Source organism: Branchiostoma belcheri, unplaced genomic scaffold (assembly GCF_001625305.1).
Source record: "Branchiostoma belcheri isolate BF01 breed outbred unplaced genomic scaffold, Haploidv18h27 scaffold11, whole genome shotgun sequence".
NCBI classification, from domain to species: Eukaryota; Metazoa; Chordata; class Leptocardii; order Amphioxiformes; family Branchiostomatidae; genus Branchiostoma; species Branchiostoma belcheri.
In genome coordinates this window covers 4,202,932-4,224,258 of record NW_017802491.1, presented here as the reverse complement: position 1 = coordinate 4,224,258, position 21,327 = coordinate 4,202,932, and the positions used below count along the sequence as shown (strand labels likewise).

Sequence of the window (21,327 nt, the reverse complement as noted above, 5' to 3'; positions counted from 1 at the left end):
TCCTGGAATGTAATCAATGCATTCCCGGAGGAATTTTGCGCCGGGTGGGGTCAAGCGGAATGGATTTCTTCCCCTCTTCAGTACAGGTCGATCGATTATGACATTGTGAATCAAAGGCGACCGGAAATGCTCGGTTATTATGACGTAATGAGTCAATGGTATGGTACCGTGAGCCATATGGACGATCACAATTTAGATTTTGCAAAGATGTGCAAGACGACCGTGCTGTTATACTACGTACAAACTTTTCATTCTCCGTTGTCAACCTCATGCTCGGACACACACGCGCGCGCGCACACACACACACACACACACACACACACACACACGAGTTCTCGTACACATAAACACGGAAAGGGCAGAAAGGGAGAGAGAGAGAGGGAGAGAGAGATTTAGAAAACATCACAGGGTGGGGAAAACAGAAATATTACTCTCTTGATATGATCTGTCACTGCAGCTGTGTGATTTCCATATATGGGGCAATTTCCTGGGCAAAACATTTTTCTTTGGTACCGCGGCAACCCACGCTGATGATGAAACGGTTCATCCCTGCCCGAGCTCTCTCCAGACGCCACCATTAACGTACTTCCCCCGTTAAGAGCTGCGGAGGTTTGTCCCGTGTAGTGCTGAAACCGTGGTTGTGCTTTTCGCATGCAGCGCCGCTGCGTTCCAGCCGTAAAATCTCGGCATTCCGAAACACGCCCGGCCAGGAATATGTAAGGCCGGCCGCCGTAGATCAGTTCTAATTGTTTTTTTCCGTGGAACCGGTCGGTGCCGTTTGGGAGGGCCCGGACCAGCTCGCGTAGGGCCAGCTCGCTGATCGGGATGCAGACGGCGACTCCGGATATCTGACGCGGCAGCCACGAGCAGAGGGGTGTGCATCTCCGGGAATCGATTAGCTGGAATCTGCAGGTGAGGGTGGGGAGATGGGGAGAACAGGTACGCAGGTGTGCTGAGGTAGAACGGGAGGAGGAGGAGGCGCCTGCGGGAGGCCATGCGTGCAGCTGCCGAGCGATCGTCCTAGAGGCCCCGGTGTGACACGAGCGGGGGGCCCCCTCAGGGCAGGGGGAAGGGAGCGGCGACCGCAGGATTAGAGCCGCCGAGGGATCGTCATCACAGGGCGTGAATCCTCGTAAAACTAGCACCATCACGCCGCGTGGATTCCAGGAAACTTCGGCTCCAAGCACGGTGTGTGTGGCTATTAATAGAGACAGAGCTGATCTTGGCAGCCGACACCTGAATGGTCGTGATTTTCGTATCGATCGTCTTCCGAACGCACATTACAGGAGCGGCCGCACATTCCGGGGCGAGCGTTGCCCCCAATCTTCCCGGACGTGTACAAGGTGGGTTCAGCCGGGCGGGCTGACGGCAAGCGGACCCGTAAACCTGCTCACGCGTGCCTCGCTTCGGGTCAGGGGAGTTTACAGCGTCGGGCAGCGGGCCCGTCCCTGCACGTCCCGGGTTCCTAGGCAACAGAAATATCACTGCGGTTTTAACACAAAGGAGGTCACCTTGAAATTCGGACGTTTGCTTCAGGGTAACGGAATGTGGTCGGAGTAATACGAGAGAAGAGGGTGGGCACGAATAAGTTTATAATTGATACCGCCCCAAAAAAGATACGTTTTGACAGGGGTCTAGTCTAGAAAAAAGAGAATTAGTGCTAGCAAGCCTTCTTTCTACAAAACAAGGTGTGGATTTTGTGTAATTGTCTTATTTCGGTGAGGTAAATATCAATTGTCTCCTGGTTCAACTAAAGTTGTTTTCAACAGGAAATATCTCTTTAGCCAGAGAATAATGTGACGGATATGCAACCATTTTGATATTGATAACTAGCGGGCTAGATTGTAAATTGCTGCTCTCAATTCATAGATCAGGACTCGCAGGTTGTATACCCAGGTTCTCACATTGTAAACCCAGGTTTTCATGCTAGAGCCCCGGGATTTCAGCCCAAAGACCCTTGACTTTGCCGTTGCCGACCCGGGTTTTCAATTCAAACCCGTACATCCAGGACTTTTTGGGCAAATACAGCCTTCAAGTCTTACTGACTTGACTGTATCCCGGAGCGGAGCTGATTTGCGGCTGAAACGTTCCTGATACCCGCTTGTCTCTTCATCGCCGCCGGCTGCGACAACAGGAACTCTCATATCAAAGTCGCGAGGCTTGCTTTAAAGTCAGTCGCCGCTGCAGAAGACGGGAGATCAAGAGAGCGCCGCGGGGAGCCGGAGGCGTCCTTCTGTCGACTCCGATAACGCAGCAGTCGCTACACGGGCGCTGCGGCGGACAGACAGGCACAAAACGCTCGCCCCGTGAGGCCGCGCGGGCCGCCCGTGGTGCCGGTAAAGATCCCCGTTCATTCACGTGAAATGGGCGCCCCTGGAGGCACCTTACCCCGCACGTGAGACGCGGACACGTCCATTTCACACGGAGGGAGGGAAAGCTCTATCCCCTCTCTTCTCTATATAATATACTACAGAGGAAGTTGATTACTCTTATCTATCTAGCATCGGTCCGTGTAGATATCGGCCCCAAAGGAAAGGAGACTGACGGCTGAATTGTTGGAAGAAATATCACGACAACGGACTGCCGGAAATCCCGGGGCCGTCTGCACGTGCCAGTCTACGGGCTTCATCGTGTGTTCGCAGCGCCTTCAGGCTGGAGAGTCGTTTGCGGAAACACTTGTAACGCGTGACGTGCTTCACTCCCTGTAAGCTGCTCCTGACTGTAGTAGCTGGGATACAGGCTAGTCGTACGTTTCTCTGCAAACCTAGTCTGATTGTCGCAGTGTTCACCTATCTCCCGACCCGACTCCAGGGCTACTCACCACTGCGAAGTTTCGCTCGGTCAGGGCTACTCACCACTGCGAAGTTTCGCCCGTCCGTGCAAACCGTTCAGTCCGCGAGTCATCTCATCATCCCGGCATCTGTGCCAGGTAGGAGTTCACCTGTGCGTCTGACCAATCACTTCACGACGTTCATCAGCGCACGGAGGAATCCGCGTCTGTCTCCCGCACCACGCTTCTGAGTGCCACACATTCTGCGAGAGCCAAGTAAAAGCGCCCCCCTCCCCACCGCCACCCGCGTGCCGCCCCCCTGCCCCGGCCATGTCCTCGCATCTGGTAGACGAGTGCGCCGCGCCGCCCAAGAACTGTTTCCGCCTGGTGGTGCTGGGAACGGCGCGCGTCGGCAAGACCGCCATCGTCTCCCGCTTTCTCTTCAACCAGTACGACGATCAGTACACGCCGACCATCGAGGACTTCCACCGCAAGATGTACCGGATCCGGGGCGAGGTCTACCGCCTGGACATCCTGGACACGTCCGGCGTCCATCCTTTCCCGGCCATGCGCCGCCTCAGCTTCCTCACAGGTCGGTGTTTGTTTGTTTGTTTGTTTGCAATTGTTTGTTTGTTTGTTTGTTTACTTGTTTGTTCACACAGCTGTACCCCCTGAATATCCTGAACTCCTCCTATGTCTACCTTTTCCCCAACTCGTTTTTTTTAAATCAGCCTAACCTCATCAACTACATGTATTTCTCTGTTACGTAAAACAAGGATCTCTTTTGCTATATGACTGTGCATTAGGAATAAGAATATCATCACAAAATAGATGTATAGCCAGCATAGATACTAACGTTACTATACAGAACTGTATGAACTAGGTGCGGTTTTGGTCCACTTTTTTGTGATGGGTCCGAATTTGTGGGAAGTGCGTGTCCTACTTCTTCATTACAGTTGCCAGCTATCTGCTTTAAATGGACCTAAACGGCCACACTGGTGCCTGAATTGTTACGCTGATGTCTAAAAACCCGCTACACTGGTGCCTAAACCGCTACACCGGTGCCTAAATCGTTCATGATGTCTAAACCGCTAGACTGGTCCCTAAATCGTTACAATGATGTCAAAACCGCTAAACTAGTGGAAACAGCTACACTGATACCTAAATCGTTACACTGATGTCCAAACCACTACACTGGTGTCTAAATCGTTACACTGATGCTTTAAACGGTTACACCGGTGCCGTTATGTTCTCCCTTTGCAATTTTACTTATTTCGTCGAAAGCAATAGCGAGCAACCTAGGAAACCAACCGCAGACGTAGAAATGGCATATCCGTCTTACCATAGGATCATAACAAGGTACTTAAAGACGGTGAGCCGTCTTAATTGCTCATTAAGGTCCGCTTTGCGCCGCCTTGGGGGGTCAGCTACGCGTGGCAAGGACTGGCCATTTGTACTTCTGGTATTGTATAATGACTGTCTTTTATAAGAATGATCGGCAGGTGGTACTGTGCTGAAGTAACAGATGAAAACTAACGAATGGAATCTTGAAATCTTGTGGATCTTGAATCTAGTTTAGTGGATTGACTAACTTACATGTAGTTATGACTTGTACCAAGACAGATGAAATTCCATTCTTAATTGACTAAGGTTTCTTAGACACATATATAATGTTGGTTTAAGATTTCTTTTCAATATGCAATCATTTTGGGCATCTCCGCTACAGTGCTCAAATCTTGGACTCCAGGCATTACACTGGTGCCCCCCCCCCCCTTCCCGGTCACCTCCACTTTAACTGCACTCCGAACGTTAACCTGGAAATATCGAACCACTCGCGAATGTATTGAACTCTTTACAACAGTGGGTATCATCTTTCACCTGCGCCGTCAGCCAGGGCCTTTCAGGCTCTAATGCAGGTTATCGTCACTGCGAATCTATAAAAACCCGCCCGTAATGCGTGTCAAGCCACGCGTGATCCACATGCGGAGTAAACGCAAGTAAAACCCTGATTCCGACTGGGCAAAGCCCCGTCACGCATAGCCCGGAATGTTTCAAAATGTTTAAAACGTTCGTGTTCGCTGGATGGCTGGTTGGTGTTTGGGAGTAGGTCAGAGTTGTTCGGGAGTCATATCTGACTCATATTCAGCTCCAATTCGATTGGATTTATATAGAAAAGTAGGTGACAACTAAATCTGGTCAGATTCCTCAGTAATACCTCAACTCTGTGAAGCATTTACACCTGTTGTGAAGTTCTTGTTTTATTTATTATAGTAAATTTTCTCGTTGAATCTTTAAGAGTATGCAAATTAGGTTTTTATTGAAACCTACATGATTTTCCCCACTGACGTCCTTTAGGAAATTGGCCTGAATAAAGCAGGAAACTGAAGACAGGAAATGGGGTGACCTTTACTTCCTCCCAGCCTGCGGGGAGACTATTTTGAATATTTCGCCTTCCGGTCAATGTACGGTTAAAAATCTTACTTCCTGCCCTCATACACACACACTACAAACAATACCTCCACGTAAGGAGGTAACAAGAAATCAGGTCGATGTGTATGTAGCCCGGCGCATACCAGATAAAGGTAACAAAAGTGGCAGTAGTCAGTCTAACGAACAGGAAACTGATCTAACGAAACGTGCATTGCCTTCAACTAAGTCGAGTGGTCTTCGTGACTGCGTTTTCCGCATTTCCCTTTCATCAAGGATCCTCCTTGCTTTCATAACCTGTTTTTTGCAGCGTGTTTGGTGCCTGCAATAGAAAATAAAGACGTGAAATTCATTCCAATATCACTAAAATATCGTGCCAATACCTGAAAGACTTGAACATAATTGTTGATATGGCATACTTTCCAAAGCTATAAAATACAAAATCAAGTGCATGTACATATCAGCTGTGTTACAGATAAGTGAAACCATTATTGCATACCGTACACATACTATAGATGCTTTTCAAGAAATACTGCACTGTCTTAGAGGCAAAGACTGACCAGATTTGGGATAACCTCAGGGCAGAATGGTAATTGCGTTTCCGTAGTCACCTGGGTCGCAATGAAATGAACTGTCCCTGTCAAATTGGGTTTCTGCCTCCAGGCAAGAATCAGTAATGAGAAATGAGAACTGGGAGCTCACAGAGAAAAACCTAAATGGCTCCATATTACGCATCAATTTTGCTTAACCACAGTAGAAATGTGATCCTTTCATAAGTCATTTGTTTGTCACGACTCACTAGTATATTCTAGCATAGCTGCTCATATTCTCCGTATCCATATATTGAACTAAATGAGTTTGTATGTAGATCGGTTACACCTTTCGGAACGGCTGTTTGAATTCCTTAAACGTAGAGAAGGGAGTTCTCTCATGTCTTATCTAGAGACGAGTGGACACATGGAGGATCTCTCCTGCTAGCTTCCCTGCGTATCTCCAAGGCAGATCTTTTGCTGACTGCAAAATATCAAACTGACATGGCAGGGCAGTATCCATTTGCCGCCAGAAGCCGAAGCCTAAGCCTCCGCTTGAAGAGTAAGAAATGACGGACTGATCATTTCCTGGGGCCGGCCGGTCTCGAAGCAGAGGTTTAGCCTAATTTGATACTGTCATGCAGACACCCAAAGATCTGCTTGGAGATCAGGAACCGACAGCATTTGTTTCTACGGGCGGCCGGAGCGGCTTTCATTCGGCGCCCTCAAATCATAAGAACACTTATTCAAACGCTGACAGCTAGAAGTCAGATTAGCCTCTAACAGGCTCTAGAGGCTTCTGAAAATATAGTACAGATTGGCCCAAATCAGATGACGATACTTACATTTTATTACATAACTTCAAAGTCTACGTCTATGCCAAGGTAAATAAGTAACGTCTCCCCACTGCCCAGTGAGTCTGCATGCGTGTACTTTCTTTTTCTACGTCATGTATCTGATCACAGTTTTTCCTACGTTACCCGATATTTACAGTGTCATTTCCCAATAGATATTTCGCGTTGGTTCCAGTGAATGAAGACCATAATTATCAATAAGACTCATGCTAGCCCCCCTCCCAAGTATTGAGCATTTTGACAAATGGGCAGAGGGCTTGAAATCACAGGATAATCTGTCATTCCTTTAATAACTACATGGGAACATTTTCCTTTTTAATCACCCGACTTAATCTGTTTGCGCCCAGTTGCGCCTCACCATAACCATAAAACGTAGTGGTGCTCGGTCATGCTTTTTTAAATTTTATTTTCCTCAGGAGCGATAATCTCACGTGTGAAGAACGCACGCGCCGTTCTAACTGGTCCTGTGGGAATCCGCGTTCTGCTTACTCTGTCATGTATGCGTGACTCTACATAACACACCAGCGTGGAGAATTAGACGTACGAGGGGCAATGACCAACGAGTCTCAGCATTTCAGTCGTAGTTGATTCATTTTGTCACGAAATGTATATCAACGTTCCCTAGGGGGAACCCCGAAATAGAATAACGTAAATTAGTGCTCCATTTATTTATTTATTCCAACAAATGATAAAAAAAGTTTGGCTAAAATAAATCGACCTACTTCGAAAATAGGTAGAAATTGTAAGTAGCAAATAATGCAAATAATAACTAGAAAGGCCGCATTTGCTCTGGAGCAAATACAACATATTTCAGTCACACCCTATAAAATTGGACTGTTTCAAACTTACACCTGTGAAAAAATAGAACATTCCAAAATCACATACTAGTACCAAATATCAGGTCATTTGGTCCAAAAAAAATGAAGAAATTGAATCAATTTAGAGAAATGACAGGAGGAGAAGAAGGAGGAGAAGAAGAAACATCAGGAAAAACAATGTATTTCAGCCATACCATGGTATGACTGAAATATAATAGTAGTGTGTGTGTTTATATCCAGATATCTAATCGTAATAACAGGAAGTAAAGATAGTGGATCAACTTATATAATCATCATAAGAAACTTATATAAATTAGATCCAAAATAACTTTAGGAATATAGAATATTCACCTCTATGTACTGCTACCTAAAGTAGGTGATTTTGCAATAAAACATATCTGAAAACTGCACGAATACAAATAGTCACCGCATGATATGGGACAGAACACCGTGCGCGTATTGATCGCGAGTCGGCTCTATAAGGCCGCTAATAGAATTCAGCATGCAAGAGCAATCCCCTCGACCTATTTTTCCTCTATGCTGTAATGTTTACGCTTAGGTTCTCGTTTATCATTTTGTCATATTTTATATCGTCAATGTTGCATAAACTATGATTTGTACCAACACAGATGAACTTTCAAGATAAGTTGCATATACATGTACTATTTTAGTAAAAGATTTTGTCACTGGAACGTTGAGAAAACTACACAAACTACACTGGTGTAATAATTGAACATGAAAAGTTGTTCCTGAGTCTCTGGTTCCATTGTAATATTTTTGTCGAACATCATATTTTGTGATATCATGTGGTGATGAAGGATCACATTGGTAGGACAATGCAGTTTACATTGGCAGGACAGTATTCAATTCACTACCCGAGGTTTGGTTAACGAAAAATAGATACTAGTACAAAAAAAAAAACGCATGAGAACGTGGCCAAAAAAGCCACAGCCTAAAAACCTCTGCCTGGAGAGTAATTTTGCAGTGTCTTTATCTTCCGTGTTGGATGAATTATTCATCCCATAGCGCGGTCGTGTTATTGCAGTACTAGTGAGCGGCCCTGTGACGGGGACTGGGGATACTACAGCCCTCTCACTGTAAATCAGACAAAAACAATCCTGTGGTACATAGAAATCTACAAAGTGACGATGCGCTCAGAATCGTCCAACATACCAAAGCTATATATTGATACAACGAAATTAAAGGACAGGTCTTCTACAGCTATACCTGCAAACCAAGGACAAACAAACAAGTACGTACAAATGAACTTACATGCATGTAAAAGATAATATATGTCTCTAATTCAATATATGTTTCTAATGTATGACTTATAATGACACCAAGTAAGTCTTAACTAAGATCGATGATATATTATCTAACATTACGACACTGGGGATGAGGGCGTGCAAGCTGAAGGATAAGTATCACATCCCCAGGCGCCACCGAAGGTTTCAAACTAAATGGATTGTGGAGAATGTTGATTTATGGTTGTATAAAAGCTCTGATTGTTTCACGATTTTGTCGCCAGCTCCTGAGAAAGGGCAGACACGGACAACCCAGCCGGGGTTATGATTTATTCATATCAACCGTCAATAGAAAACTGCGGGGAGGCACGACACTGACGAATATCGCACGCCGGTGTACAGGGACTGGGGTGTCGAGATGTCTGCTTACAAATGCCAGTTTAAAGGGTAAAAGGCCTCGATCTTCAGACTTGTCATAAACAGAAACAACAGAAGGAGCGTGATCACGATGATTATATGAGAACAGACAAAGCCGTGCTTAACATGAAAAGTGTCGCATATTTTAGGGTCGTACTTAACTTGTGAAGTGTCATTAAAATGGAACATTTCCTCAATTCGGCTCCGAACTAAGCCTTTTCATATTATTTACTTCATTTACGATCTCTTGTTTCGGCATATACTAGAGAAAAATCGCAACAGCTGATCAGAACCTAGACTTTAGTCTGAACGACTGACTCGGGATGTGAGCACTTTGGGTCGTAAAAAAATTATCGTATTTTTTATGGCTGAACTTGTAAGATATAATCAGTAATGACACGGTTTTGTACTCAGGGATACATCTCTGCCGTTTCCCATTATGTACAGCAGTTTTACCATGAATAAAGCGTTTCCCAATGTAACCATGTTATTTCGGCAAGACAATGCAGGTACAGAAGCTGGTATGGTACGCCGAAGGGCGGTTCTACCGCCGTACAGATACCGAAGCTGGTGTGTTACCCTGAAATGTGGTTTTATGGTTGAACAGTTTAGCCCTAAACGATTTTGAAACTAGTACCATTTTAAAACTAGACACTATAGGGACCTAAGGAGACAGCCGTGAGTGAACAGCCAACTCGCAATACTGATGACGAACAGTCTGCGCCAGTGAATGCATCAACGCGGTTGTTGACGAATGAGAGACGGGATGAACCTGAGAGCCGTCCCGCCCCGGGCAGTAGAAGACTGATGGCCCCCCGCTGCCTGATGAGCCGTGTGATCATCTCTCTCATCACCGCCTATCCTCCACCATCCCGCATCCGTCTTGACGACGGCCAGTTTCTAGCTCACGTGACGGGAAACATCGCGACTTTGAATCCTTTGTCGGAGTTTGTGTTGTCTCATTGATGCCAGTGCTTTACAACTTCAGACGCTCTTCCCAAAAATTCCCTTTCATCTCATCGAACGTCTTTTTGCGTGTGCGGTCTTTCAAGTACAGGGACACGATTGTCGTCTGCATTTATATGGCTCATTAAAAAACATTACTCTGTCTTAGCAGCTGTAAAAAGCTGCTAGAAGTTCGAAATTCAGGAGTTTCATATGGGAGATATATAAACTGAGCATGAGGCTTCCAAACTGAGTGGAGATTCCACGCGACCGCCCAAACACCGCTCAGTGGGCGCCAACAGAACCTGACAAATCTCTGAACGGTCTTTCAGTGAGCGTTCCAAGGTCTCACAGGAAATAGGAGGCGTCAACTTCAAGTAGACTGAGACGGAATCTAAGTATGACTGAGTGTGACGGATCCACCATGAGATAAACTGGCAGCGTTCGATCATCCCCCGACTCTTCTGCCGAGAAAACGACGCCATTATAGAATTCTAACTATCATAAGTAAGCATCAATATGCCCCCGGGAGGTCGGTTTCGCGCTCTGTTTGCGATGCTGCGTGAAGAGGTGATACTGTATCCAGAACCGTTCCTGTTTAGTTATATGCTTGAACGGGTTAGGCTCAGGCACGGTTCTGGATAGTCTCGCGTATCAAAGACGTGAATTTACACCAGGCACGTTTCTGGAGTATTCAGAACCGTGCCTGAGTAGAGTTCTGGATAAATCCCCGTGTTCTGGATACAGCACAGTTTGCGATCGTACGACGCGTGAGACCGGACCCTTACGCGTCTGAGTTTTAGTTTTTGAATATGACATTAAAATATATTAAGATATATTTTATCCCCTTACGGAAGCTTCCAGGATTCCTGAGATATCATTCGCGCTTGCAAACCTGCCACTGGAACATCGGTAACTTTTCCTACCATGTCTTTATCTGATGGAAAATAAAACGGCGTTCATTGAAAACAATAATGTTAAAGTTAAGTTCCGTCGTTCTTGCGGCGACAACGTTAGGATTTGGTGCAGGCGCACTTTTGCTAGAGAAGATTGATAAACTTTATTCTCCTTTGCGATAGAAAAGCTCATTAACGTTCCTGGACTCAATAACAATATTAAAAGTTGATGTTCGTTATTCCCGTTGCGATAATGTTTACTTTAACGCACAGAACTGCTCTTGCTAGATTAAACTTGAAATCAGTTTAATATTGAGATAAAACCTTATCAGCGTACATTCATGTAATGACTGCGTTAAAATTTGTCTCCCTATTTCATTACCAGTATGGCCTTGTCTCTAGATTAATCCCCTCCCAGTCTACCGCATGCAAGCCTGGCCTAACCTGAGATAACCTCGCGCCAATCAGACCTAACAAACTTCATTTAATGATCGGCATCGTCTGGGATTGCTATCGAATGTGATACTGGCGAGTGAAAGCATGTTTGTGCAAGTGAAATTTCTTGCGGCTTGTCTCCAAGATCTCCAGACAGTTTGGGGTACGGTGAGGAAGAAACTATTAATTCTTCTTCTTCTTCACGACATGAACTCGATACAGGTCACTACATGTACACCTCTTCTGTCTATCGCTATCTTCCTCTCTGCCTTCCAGGTGTAACCAAACTCTTTTAACTATCAATTATAGCAACTCAAGGTCGATTTTACGGACATTTGAAGCCGGGGCTGTCCCATGATCTCTTCTCTGCCGGAATAAGGGACATGCTGTCTCTCTTTTTTGGCTGGTTGCCACCGTGACAAGTACATTTTTCATCGTGCATAGTCATTTTCCGCCTTTAGCGTCTAGCTTCATCTATTCTTATATCAATAGTTCATTTTCTGTCGTGTTTAGTAAGGATCAAGACGTCACAGTTGACATACAAAAATGAAAATTTTGATAACGAATTTAATAACAACCTCCAGCGCATGTCTACACTCCTGCTGGTGGCACCTGTTGCCGTGTCCTTACTGTAACCATCCGGTCAGGTGAGTTACAAAAGACTGCCCGAGTATCTGTCATCCTAATTGCATCTGTCAGCGGCGCAGAGTCGAGCTTTGCGCAGTCATCAGCAGTCGGGGCGGAAAATCCGCGATGTAAGGGGTGCTGGTGTCACCAGAATGAAGAGATCTACGCGGCAGCACTCGAAAATCGATTATTTCAGACCTCCATGGGGAGTTTAGGTTGTGAATATCTTGTTTTTAGGTTGTTCTGAATTTCGTGTTTTAGTCATTATTGTAAATTTCTCGCCAATTTTGTACACTTTTTCCCCCCACTAGCTTCTATAAAGGAACAGACATGAATATAGCTGCAAAAAGCAGGAAACTAAAAACGGGAAGTGAGGTTTTCTGGATAAAGCACAGTTCTGGATACAGCTGATGCTACCGACGCGCACGTCATTATTTTTGGTATCATGCTTATCGAATAGAGGCTCGGGCGATTCGATTACTACTGCAGCGAACTTAACAAAAATCGTTCCAAAGCCAAAAGATCCACGAATGAGTGTCACACGATGAAGGAAAAGTGACGTTTGCAGGCTGGCGATTTTACGACTGGAGACAGACAAACATCCGAATTAGACGGAAATTACATTATTCTACAGTCGATGTCTGGTCAAAATAGTATTGCGCATTGGCATCTGTCACGAAAATGAAATAAGAAGATCCCGATCCTTTCAAAAGATGTAAAGGGCTCCAAAATTGATCAGTCTCCTTGCGAAGAGGGAATTAAAAAAAAACCTGCCTGCTCTGTAGCCGCCTGATGTGAGTGACAGAGATCCACATGACCACATCCCTGCTTAGATTTCGTTAATCATGCTTACTTCTTTTGCTTGCTTGCACTAATTCGTCATTCGTCATAGGAACTTTTAAAAAATGAGCGCATATATCTGGAGACTGCTGTCAAACTGATCCTCCGCTATTCTCCGTGGCTCTGCTATATTCAACACTTGCCATGGGAACAACAATTCACCATAACAAAGTTCAAAGAAATAAAACTCAAGTCCTCCTCGTAAAGTTCTAAAAATGCCCACGAGGAAAGAGTCAGTAAGTTCCTGTATAGATAAGGGTAGTGCCGACCTTGAGCCATACTTACCTCTCCACTCAGGAAGCACATCAGGTCAGGGAGCCGAGTGTGGATCTGTAGGAAACGATCTCTCCTCCCCGTCACAAAGCGGCTCCAGAGTTCCCGGTACAGTCCCTGCAATGGGGAGATAAGCCTGGTGAATACTGACCCATCGACAGGTTCAAGCCTGATTGACACTGGAAAGTGTTAAAGCCACCCTATGCAACTTCAAGGCGGTAAAGCGAAAACTTTTCAACTTTTCAGGATAAGGAAATTTCATATTGACATTCATACTGGGACTGAACCTCGTCGACTGTCTGTATTAGTGATGAACCAAATAGAACAGGTGACCTAAAAATGTCGTGTCTATCAGGTATATTTTAACCTTGCCAGACATATTCATAGTCATTTTGGTTGAGCCCCCCCCCCCCCGTAGTCTCTCCATTAGATGTTATGTATTACTACGGATAACACGACTTATGAGCGGATGTCTATGTTTGACACGGAAAGGTGCTGCTGGTTTGAGTGTTCTCCGGAAACCTGTAATTATTTCCCGACCCAGTTTCATCTCCCCACTGAACGTGATAATTATGACCCTGCACGTAATTGGACAGTAGGCAGGCGCGGCATCAACCATCAATCTTCAGTCAGGTTTCCAACAACCTGCAGGTTCTGCTGAAATGGGAAGTTGGGCACGGATAAAGTGGTTGTAAATGAAATTGCCGCGATCAGCGGTGATTCATCCTCTGTCCTGTCGTGTCGGAAAGGTCGGGGTGATTTTATTACTTTTTGATGACGTGCTGTTGTCACGCTAAGACTTCCTGACCTCATTTTACCAGGGTATTTCCGTCTGCAGACTCGTCACCATCCAATGTGTTCTTCAGATGCAGTCGCATTGACATTCTGCAACTGCAGTCAGTCTTTCTGCAACCCTTTGCACCTCTGCCCTCCACAGTGTGTTCTGTGTTCATATACTGGCTCATTGAGTACGAACTTTTGAAACAACCACCTACAGTTTGGTCCCTTTTCGTTCGGTCTTTGTCGATGGTTGGTACAAGCAGTACTGTCTCTCGTGTTTAATGCGTTTTTAACTTGTGTATATAAGAAATATGTAGATCTCCGCTTTAGCCGAGTACACTGGTAATGCTTGTGCTGAGATAGATCGCCGTACATCATTGATAAAGTGCCACCAAAGCGCTCTAAAGCGCCCCAAGGCGCCCCGCAATTTCCATCCTAATAGAGTCACCCGTATTCCGATTGTGCGGCCTGGCGCGGCGGCGCGGCGGCTTTATTTCGGGCCGACTGCATTAGGCGGCTGCAATTGGGTTTCAGCTGGACTTACTCCAACACTGTCGATCTTCCGGGGGTGGGAAAACTTCTTTCATTTCAGCGCGGATCTTACAGGATCTGCCGCTGACGAGCGATTGATCAGGCTGCACAAACCGTATCGGATGGGAGGCATGGTCCAAAAGCTCCCAAACCGTGAGAGGGTGTAAAATAGGCGTAATCAGCCTGGAAAGGATGCCACAACTCTACAACTGAATAGAAGGCAAATATATGCATATACCGTGACAAAATCGTGTTGCAGTGGTATATGGGTAGCACGTCTGTTATGCATGGCCTGTTATTTGCTTCCTGGCTTATTTCACAGAGCATTTGCTTTCATAATTCTTGCTTGTCGTTAACCATTACTTTAAACGAGTGAGTTCTGATTTCTACGAAAAGACGTTAGCATTTAAAAGCGCCTGTGGGTGTCATCCATGAAGTCATAATTTAGCGGTATTAGCTGAAATGTGAGACTTGCGTGGCTAAATCTGATGAACGTTTGTTCCGGAAATGTGGGTCATTCTATCTAAATGCGTTTGTTTCGTGGATAGAACTAATCACTGTCAAAATAGAACTGTTTGTTCTGGTTGTCCATCTGATCAACTCATTGTTCCAGGAATGTGGGGCAGTCGTGGGTCCATCTCATTACTGTTCGGGCAATGTGGACAAACGCTGGTCCATCTATATTAATAACATTAATGCTAACAGGCTTCTGGTTTAAATGGTTGCTTTCGTTTCTGAAAATGGTCAATTGAAAGATCTGTTCCAGGCAAGCGGGGCAGGCGTGTCCCCATCTAATAACCGTTCGTTGTGGGAATAGTCCATCTAATAACCGTATGTTCCGGGAATATGGGCCAGGCGTGAGTCTATTTAATCACCGTTTGTTCTCGGAATAGCCCTGTTTACAGCCGGGGAAGCAGCAGGGAGCGGCGAGGCATGTGCAGTCGTGCGCGAGCGGACCCGGGGGAAATATCCCAGCCAATATTGCCGCTGTTTGTGCGACCTGCTCATTTTGTGAGCAGGGAGGAATAATAGCAGGAGGGAGGGGTAATCGTGACAGCGGATAAGCTGCGCTAAACAGAGAACAGTTCTGATTAAAAGTTCCCCGTAGAACCGGCTTGGGAACGTCTCCGATACAGGTTAGACACAGAGATGGCTCAGATGCAGCTACGGACAACGCCCTGCTTGATACCTCCCAAGTCCGCCATTTAAAACTAACATTTCGACTGCCTCTCCGCCTTTCCTGATATTTATGGAACGGTTCTCGGGATAGAATTGCCCGGGCATAACTTCTTATTACCCGTATACCAACGATAAAGTCAAAGCAGAGATATACGAGTGGGAACTAAGAGCCACAGTAACGACATTATAACGATGTGGGTGGGTTGGGGATTTAGATTCAATTCTAGTTTCTAAACGGACGAGAGAAAGGTATGGCCACCTGATGCTGCGCACGGGGCTTGAATACTGACGCACGACGCCTATTCTAGACGGACGGAAAATTAAAGGCAATCACTGAATGTCGAATAAAAAAGACTAGAGAAGCTGCAATTTATCAGTCACGCGTTTCAGACCTCCTGGTACACGTGAGGCGACATACAGAACAGGAAAACACCAGACCTTGTTACGAAAATAGCGCGTATTTCCCCTCAAGGATTCTCATTATTTTCTGTACAAGTAATTCTCAATGCTCTGCTTTTGTTAAACGATCACAGGCAAAGCTTAAACGAGGCATTCACCGGCAACGTAATGGCTGGTTCGTCGTGCAAAACATATCAAGTCAAAACATTCCAAATCATTTAAGAAGCTAGGTGCATCCATAACAAATGATATAATTAAAGTTTAAAAATAACATGAATTCATATATCGAAAAGTTATACTTAGGAGCTGAAGCTGGGGTTTAAAATACTCAGAGGTGGTCCAAAAATAAGGCACTGCCAAATGCGTCACTCAGAATAAGTTGTACGGGGCTTGCACAAGGCGATTCTGATGGATTTAAAAAAGGAAAGAAGAAGACCACAACGTTAGTCAATCCAATGATTTGCTGAGTATGTTGCTGTACGTACTTGTGACAGTCAACTTGTGTGCTACTCTGTGTTATTTGTGACCCCAGGGTCCCACTGTAAATCAATGGTCACATCACTGAGTCTGGCCACCCTGACGACACATTAGAGAAATAGAATAAGTCACACAACCTGGAACAACATCTTAACCAAAACAGACAACAAGGTGACTAGCTGTTCATCAGAGAGTTCTGTTATGCCTCGTCCTGGTCCCTGTATGAAATGACGTCATCTGACCATGGCCTTGGCAATCTCCTCCCTCTTCCCGGAAATTAAACTCGGGCTGTGTTCGACTGATTGAAAACCGGTCGTCCATCTCAAGTCACATATTTTCCCAGACCACAGTGGTTGGTAGAAGGAGGACGGGATCTTCCCGAATTAATGGGAATTTCGTGTAGGGCGGATCTCGTCACCTTTGACGCCATGTGACCGTGGCCTTCGCGTCTCTTCCAGGAAATTAAAACCTGGCTGTGTTGGACTGATTGAAAACCGGCCGTGCGTTTCACGGCGAACATGTCCCCAGACTGGGGCGGGTGAGGGTTTTATGGACAATCAGCGAAAGTTCTGTACCTGTTGCGCTGTTGGCATATCTGTCTGAAGTGTGGGTTGATCAGGACGATCCCTCGCAAACATGTTAATTAGATATCGTTAATCACAAAATCAGGAAAGGATTAAATTTGATTTGCTATTTATTGCCTAATCCGAAGACACAGTTTTCTCCCGGCTTTCGTCTTCTCAATCAATCGATCGACAAAAATCATAAGTACAGCTGAGGGGTAGTAGAAATAGGTCTGACTGTCCCTGGGACAAACCCTAGCCCGTAAGGCCATGTTGATTTGATAATATAGATGCCATCCACTGGGCCCCCCTAAAACTGATGCGAGCGTGCGAATAAAAAAAAACGTTCGGCCAAACAAAGTTGCCTTAACTTTGGAATTGATTTGGCATTCTATGACAAAGTATCGTTTTCCAATATTTTATTTGCAATATACGGCATATATTTGCTCATTTTGCAGCTGCTTTGTACGATTTACAGTACGGTCGAAAACTGTTTTGGAAACGGAGGAAAATTCATGCACGCGTAGATGTCATCCATGTAATCAAATCAACATGGCCTAACGGAAAAAGTAGGACATGTTTTTGCGCTTGGTGCTGAAAGCGCAGCTGTTGTTGCCGCGGGAGGGATGAATGGAACGTTCTCGAGATGTTTACATCACAAGATCAAACAATCAGCGCATCGGAATCAAAGCTATGGATCCCTGTCACGACGCGATTGAAGTGGCAGGGAAAATTTATACAGTTAGCTGTAAGAGAAGCAAACAACTTCTTGGCGGCTCTTTGACTAAAAAGTAGCCAATTTGTATCTCCCGGCCGCGCTGGGAGCAGCTGGGGGTTTATCTTCTGGCCGCTGAAGTGACAGCTGCTTCGGCGTGACGTATGGCACGAAATCCTTTAAAGAGATTTCAAAAACACCATGACGGAGTGATGACGAATTGTCCATAGGTCGCAGTGGTGGATACAGTTCACAGTGAAGTGGTCTGTCCGTGGTGCTGAACGGAGAGCTGTTGTAAGAGACGTATGAGAAGAACTCGTTTGCAGAGGTTCGCGCATAATGATGGATGCGGCATTTGTTATCTGTCACGCCTAAGCCATGTAAATCATACAGAAACCGCGGGGACTAGCATAGATAATGTGCCGGCCGCCGGGCCCACGTTGGTGAACTGACAGCTGTTGTAACGTTACACACGGCCGAATAACTCTGAAAAAAATTCAAAACACATCATAGCCTAACGGGGTGGTATTAATGTGCCACGGTTAAGCCAGGTGGTATAAAGAGACAAGTTCATGAAAGTTTCTGTCCGAAGTTCTGAATATTGCTGCGGGGCTCCGCTTGGCCGGAACTTTTTGGGAGAGAAATGTGAGCATGACGGCTGCTGACTGACGGAGAATTAGTCATGTCTGACGGCTACGGGAAACACAAGGCGATGCGCGGATAAGTCGGTCCTATCGGAGGTACCGAACTGACACATGGCGCGGGGTAACATATGGTTAGAACTCTCCGGGGAAATTTTGGAACCAAACTGAGGAGAAATGTTATTTGTTCCTGTCCATGTATTTTCTTCTGGTTCTCATGTCTGTGTAAGCTTTTCATAGATCCAAGGACACCTGCAAAACATAGCCTCCTTCGCAGTCTTGTTGGGCGTGGGCGTAATTTTTTCTCTGAGCGACGCTAGTAATATGCCGCCGCGAGGGACGATTTGCTGCCGAGGGACTTTTGCCACGGAGAGAAGGTTTCCGCGCTCCAACAAGACTGCTTCCAATCGGCGAGTTAAAAGGACCTCGGATTAAGCCAGCCTTTCATAGAGGCTATTAACATGTTCGTGCAGGTCCAATTCACATGTTCGCGCAGGTCCAATTCACATGTCCGCGCAAGGGTAATTCATAGATACGCATGACACGCGCTCGCCTTTGTCAACGGTTGGTTTTATTAGCTTGCGTGACGTTATAGTCGAAGGTTCCAACAGAGAACATTGGTCATGTTACAACAAAGGCATTGCCGTGCATATTTAAGCGTCCCATGCAAACAAACCAAGACAATTTGCAGTACTATTTTTGCTGGTGAAATGTGCAACTCTTTCTATTACGCAACTTTCTGCGGAGCGGTGTGTTACCCTCCCATGGTCAGTGAGATCAACCCGCCACCAAACAACATGGCGGCACTTTGTTTATCTGTCGACGTCCCCCAGCAATATCACAGTTTAGCTTGCGGGTTCCTGTGGTAGTGATTTGTTCAAAGTTGTTTTCGTAGCAGCAATGTCTCCGGGATTTTGTTGAGTGGATAGGGCTGGGTTTTCGGGAATGGTTGGCGTTCTACCGACGGGTTGATCGGCGACCGCTGGAAAGTTACAAGTTTTGGCTCGTCGATCAACGGGGCGTGAACACCACCCTGCACTGGTGGCGTTTATTGCGGGAAGTTCACACATCCATGCCAATCGCTCCTAAGTGTTTTTTGATAGTCCTTTTAACTCGCCGATTGGAAGCAGTCTTGTTGGAGCGCGGAAACCTTCTCTCCGTGGCAAAAGTCCCTCGGCAGCAAATCGTCCCTCGCGGCGGCATATTACTAGCGTCGCTCAGAGAAAAAATTACGCCCACGCCCAACAAGACTGCGAAGGAGGCTATGCAAAACAGGTCATGGATCTGAGTGTGGTATACTGGTAAAATGAATAAAAATGGAGAGATGAGCCCAGCGAGCTGTCGGAGTTATCCATGCCGTGCGTGCAGGCACCACGGGGGGAGGCAGTGATGAAGAGTTCCGCACACGCCGTTCTGCACGGAGAGAGGATGAGAGGTTACACTTGGATGCAACTCTTTGGAAAAGATTTTCCAAACACGATCACAGGCTGACAGGAAATTCGTTACGCGTCGCGGCTAAGCTCTGTGTTGTGTACAGACACCGCAGGGGGAGGTATTCATCTGCCCAAGGCGCCGAACTAACAACCGCGTAGGAGTTTAACTTTTCCAACAGGTTTTAAAAAAACATGATCAAAAATTGATGAGGAATTCGTCATGTGTCACGGCTAAGCTTTGTGGTGTCTAGAGGCACTGCGGGAGGACGCATTGACAGAAGTTCAAGTCTAAGCTATAGACGTGACGGCTGCAGAGGAGGTGTAACATATGAATGAGCTAGAGAGATGGCTTGAATAGTTGAGATTTGAGATTAACCACTGAATTGGCATCTGTCATCAGACACGGTCAGCTGCCACATTTTCTTCTTTTTTCTTTCACGATCACAGTCATTTAAAAATGATTTTTTTATGTGACTATGTCTATTTTTAAACCGGTGCGGTGGGTGGAGTGTTGCCTTGCATTCGGTAGGTCGTGCATTCGATCCCCCGTTTGATCCCGCGAAGAAGATAACAGACGGTCACCGAAACATCGGCTTTTGTAAAACAAGTGGTTGGACATTTTGCTATTCGATGTCTATCACCGTATGCAGTCACGCAGGTTTTTGTTGTCTTGGTTGTTCTATGACGTATTTCTCCACCCAAAGTGTTGACAGAATGTGAAAAAACATGGCGCTGTGATGGAAATGCTGCCATCCTCTGATCATCTCCGTCATTCATTACGGACCAGGCCCCGGGGCACTTTCATCTGGAAATTAAAGGTTACTCTACCGAGTCCGCCGTTAGTCATTCTCCTATCGATTTTATGGAAATTTTCATTCACATCATCATTCAAAGTGGGTTCATTTTTACCAACAGGACATCAATCAAGATGGACGTATTATCATTTTCTTGACAATTCCATGCAACGTAAACTTGGCACTGCAATGTATTGGTCAATCCAGATAAAACCCAAGCGAAGCTTTGATTTAGTCCTTTAATAGTACATTTAACCATGCGTGCTATATATAACTTTTCACGTAATCCCTTAAAACTAATGGAGGAATTGAATCCCGACTTGCCCCATTTTTTTGTTTATACAAACGCCCCGCGGCATGTCGGGCCACGTGACTGCCGATGGTTCCGATTGTTTGTTCGATCCCGGCCTGCTGTTCGGGGTGACCTTGAACGGTACAGGGAACACACAAAATGGCGGACCGGCATTGGTGTGCGTGATGGGTTGAGGGGAGGGAAACAAGTATTTATCGGTTTATTGATACAAGACCCGTTAAATACGGCACGTGATATGAGGACATATAAAGAGCCCCACAGCTGTGATTGCTGATCGTTTACGACATTTTACGACACAATCAGGGCGGTGCCTGATTTACGGCTCACCGGCCACCGGCAGTGAATGGCTTGGCCCTCGTAATGTAGAGACGAGATTGAATGGGTCTTTCTCCCACAGATGAAACATCAATACACATACCTTCTCAA

General features: G+C 45.8%; 2 protein-coding genes across 2 annotated transcripts in view; one reads left to right on the top strand and one right to left on the bottom strand.

Moving 5' to 3' along the window:
- Positions 1-594: 594 nt before the first annotated feature.
- LOC109482134 lies at positions 595-2,113 on the bottom strand. Its single transcript, XM_019784836.1, has 3 exons — positions 2,047-2,113; positions 1,309-1,589; positions 595-1,020 (listed from the first exon to the last, which is right to left on the bottom strand). Exons 1-3 carry the CDS (start codon positions 2,111-2,113, stop codon positions 595-597), a joined length of 774 nt encoding a protein of 257 aa, XP_019640395.1.
- LOC109485994 overlaps positions 1,588-21,327 on the top strand; it is a 30,137-nt gene continuing 10,397 nt past the window's right edge. Inside the window, exon 1 of the mRNA XM_019789694.1 lies at positions 1,588-3,362. Within this exon, the coding sequence (XP_019645253.1) occupies positions 3,101-3,362 (262 nt within the window). The 5' untranslated portion in view covers positions 1,588-3,100. The remainder of the gene's footprint in view (positions 3,363-21,327) is intronic.

Coding starts and splice junctions, on each gene's coding strand:
- LOC109482134 (XM_019784836.1), bottom strand. CDS start 2,113: ATGAAGAGACAAGCGGGTATCAGGAACGTTTCAGCCGCAAATCAGCTC. Junction 1,590..2,046: donor CCGCTCCGGGATACAGTCAA/GTCAGTAAGACT, acceptor ATCAATTATAAA/CTTATTCGTGCCCACCCTCT. Junction 1,021..1,308: donor GAAGATTGGGGGCAACGCTC/GCCCCGGAATGT, acceptor CGGGGCCTCTAG/GACGATCGCTCGGCAGCTGC.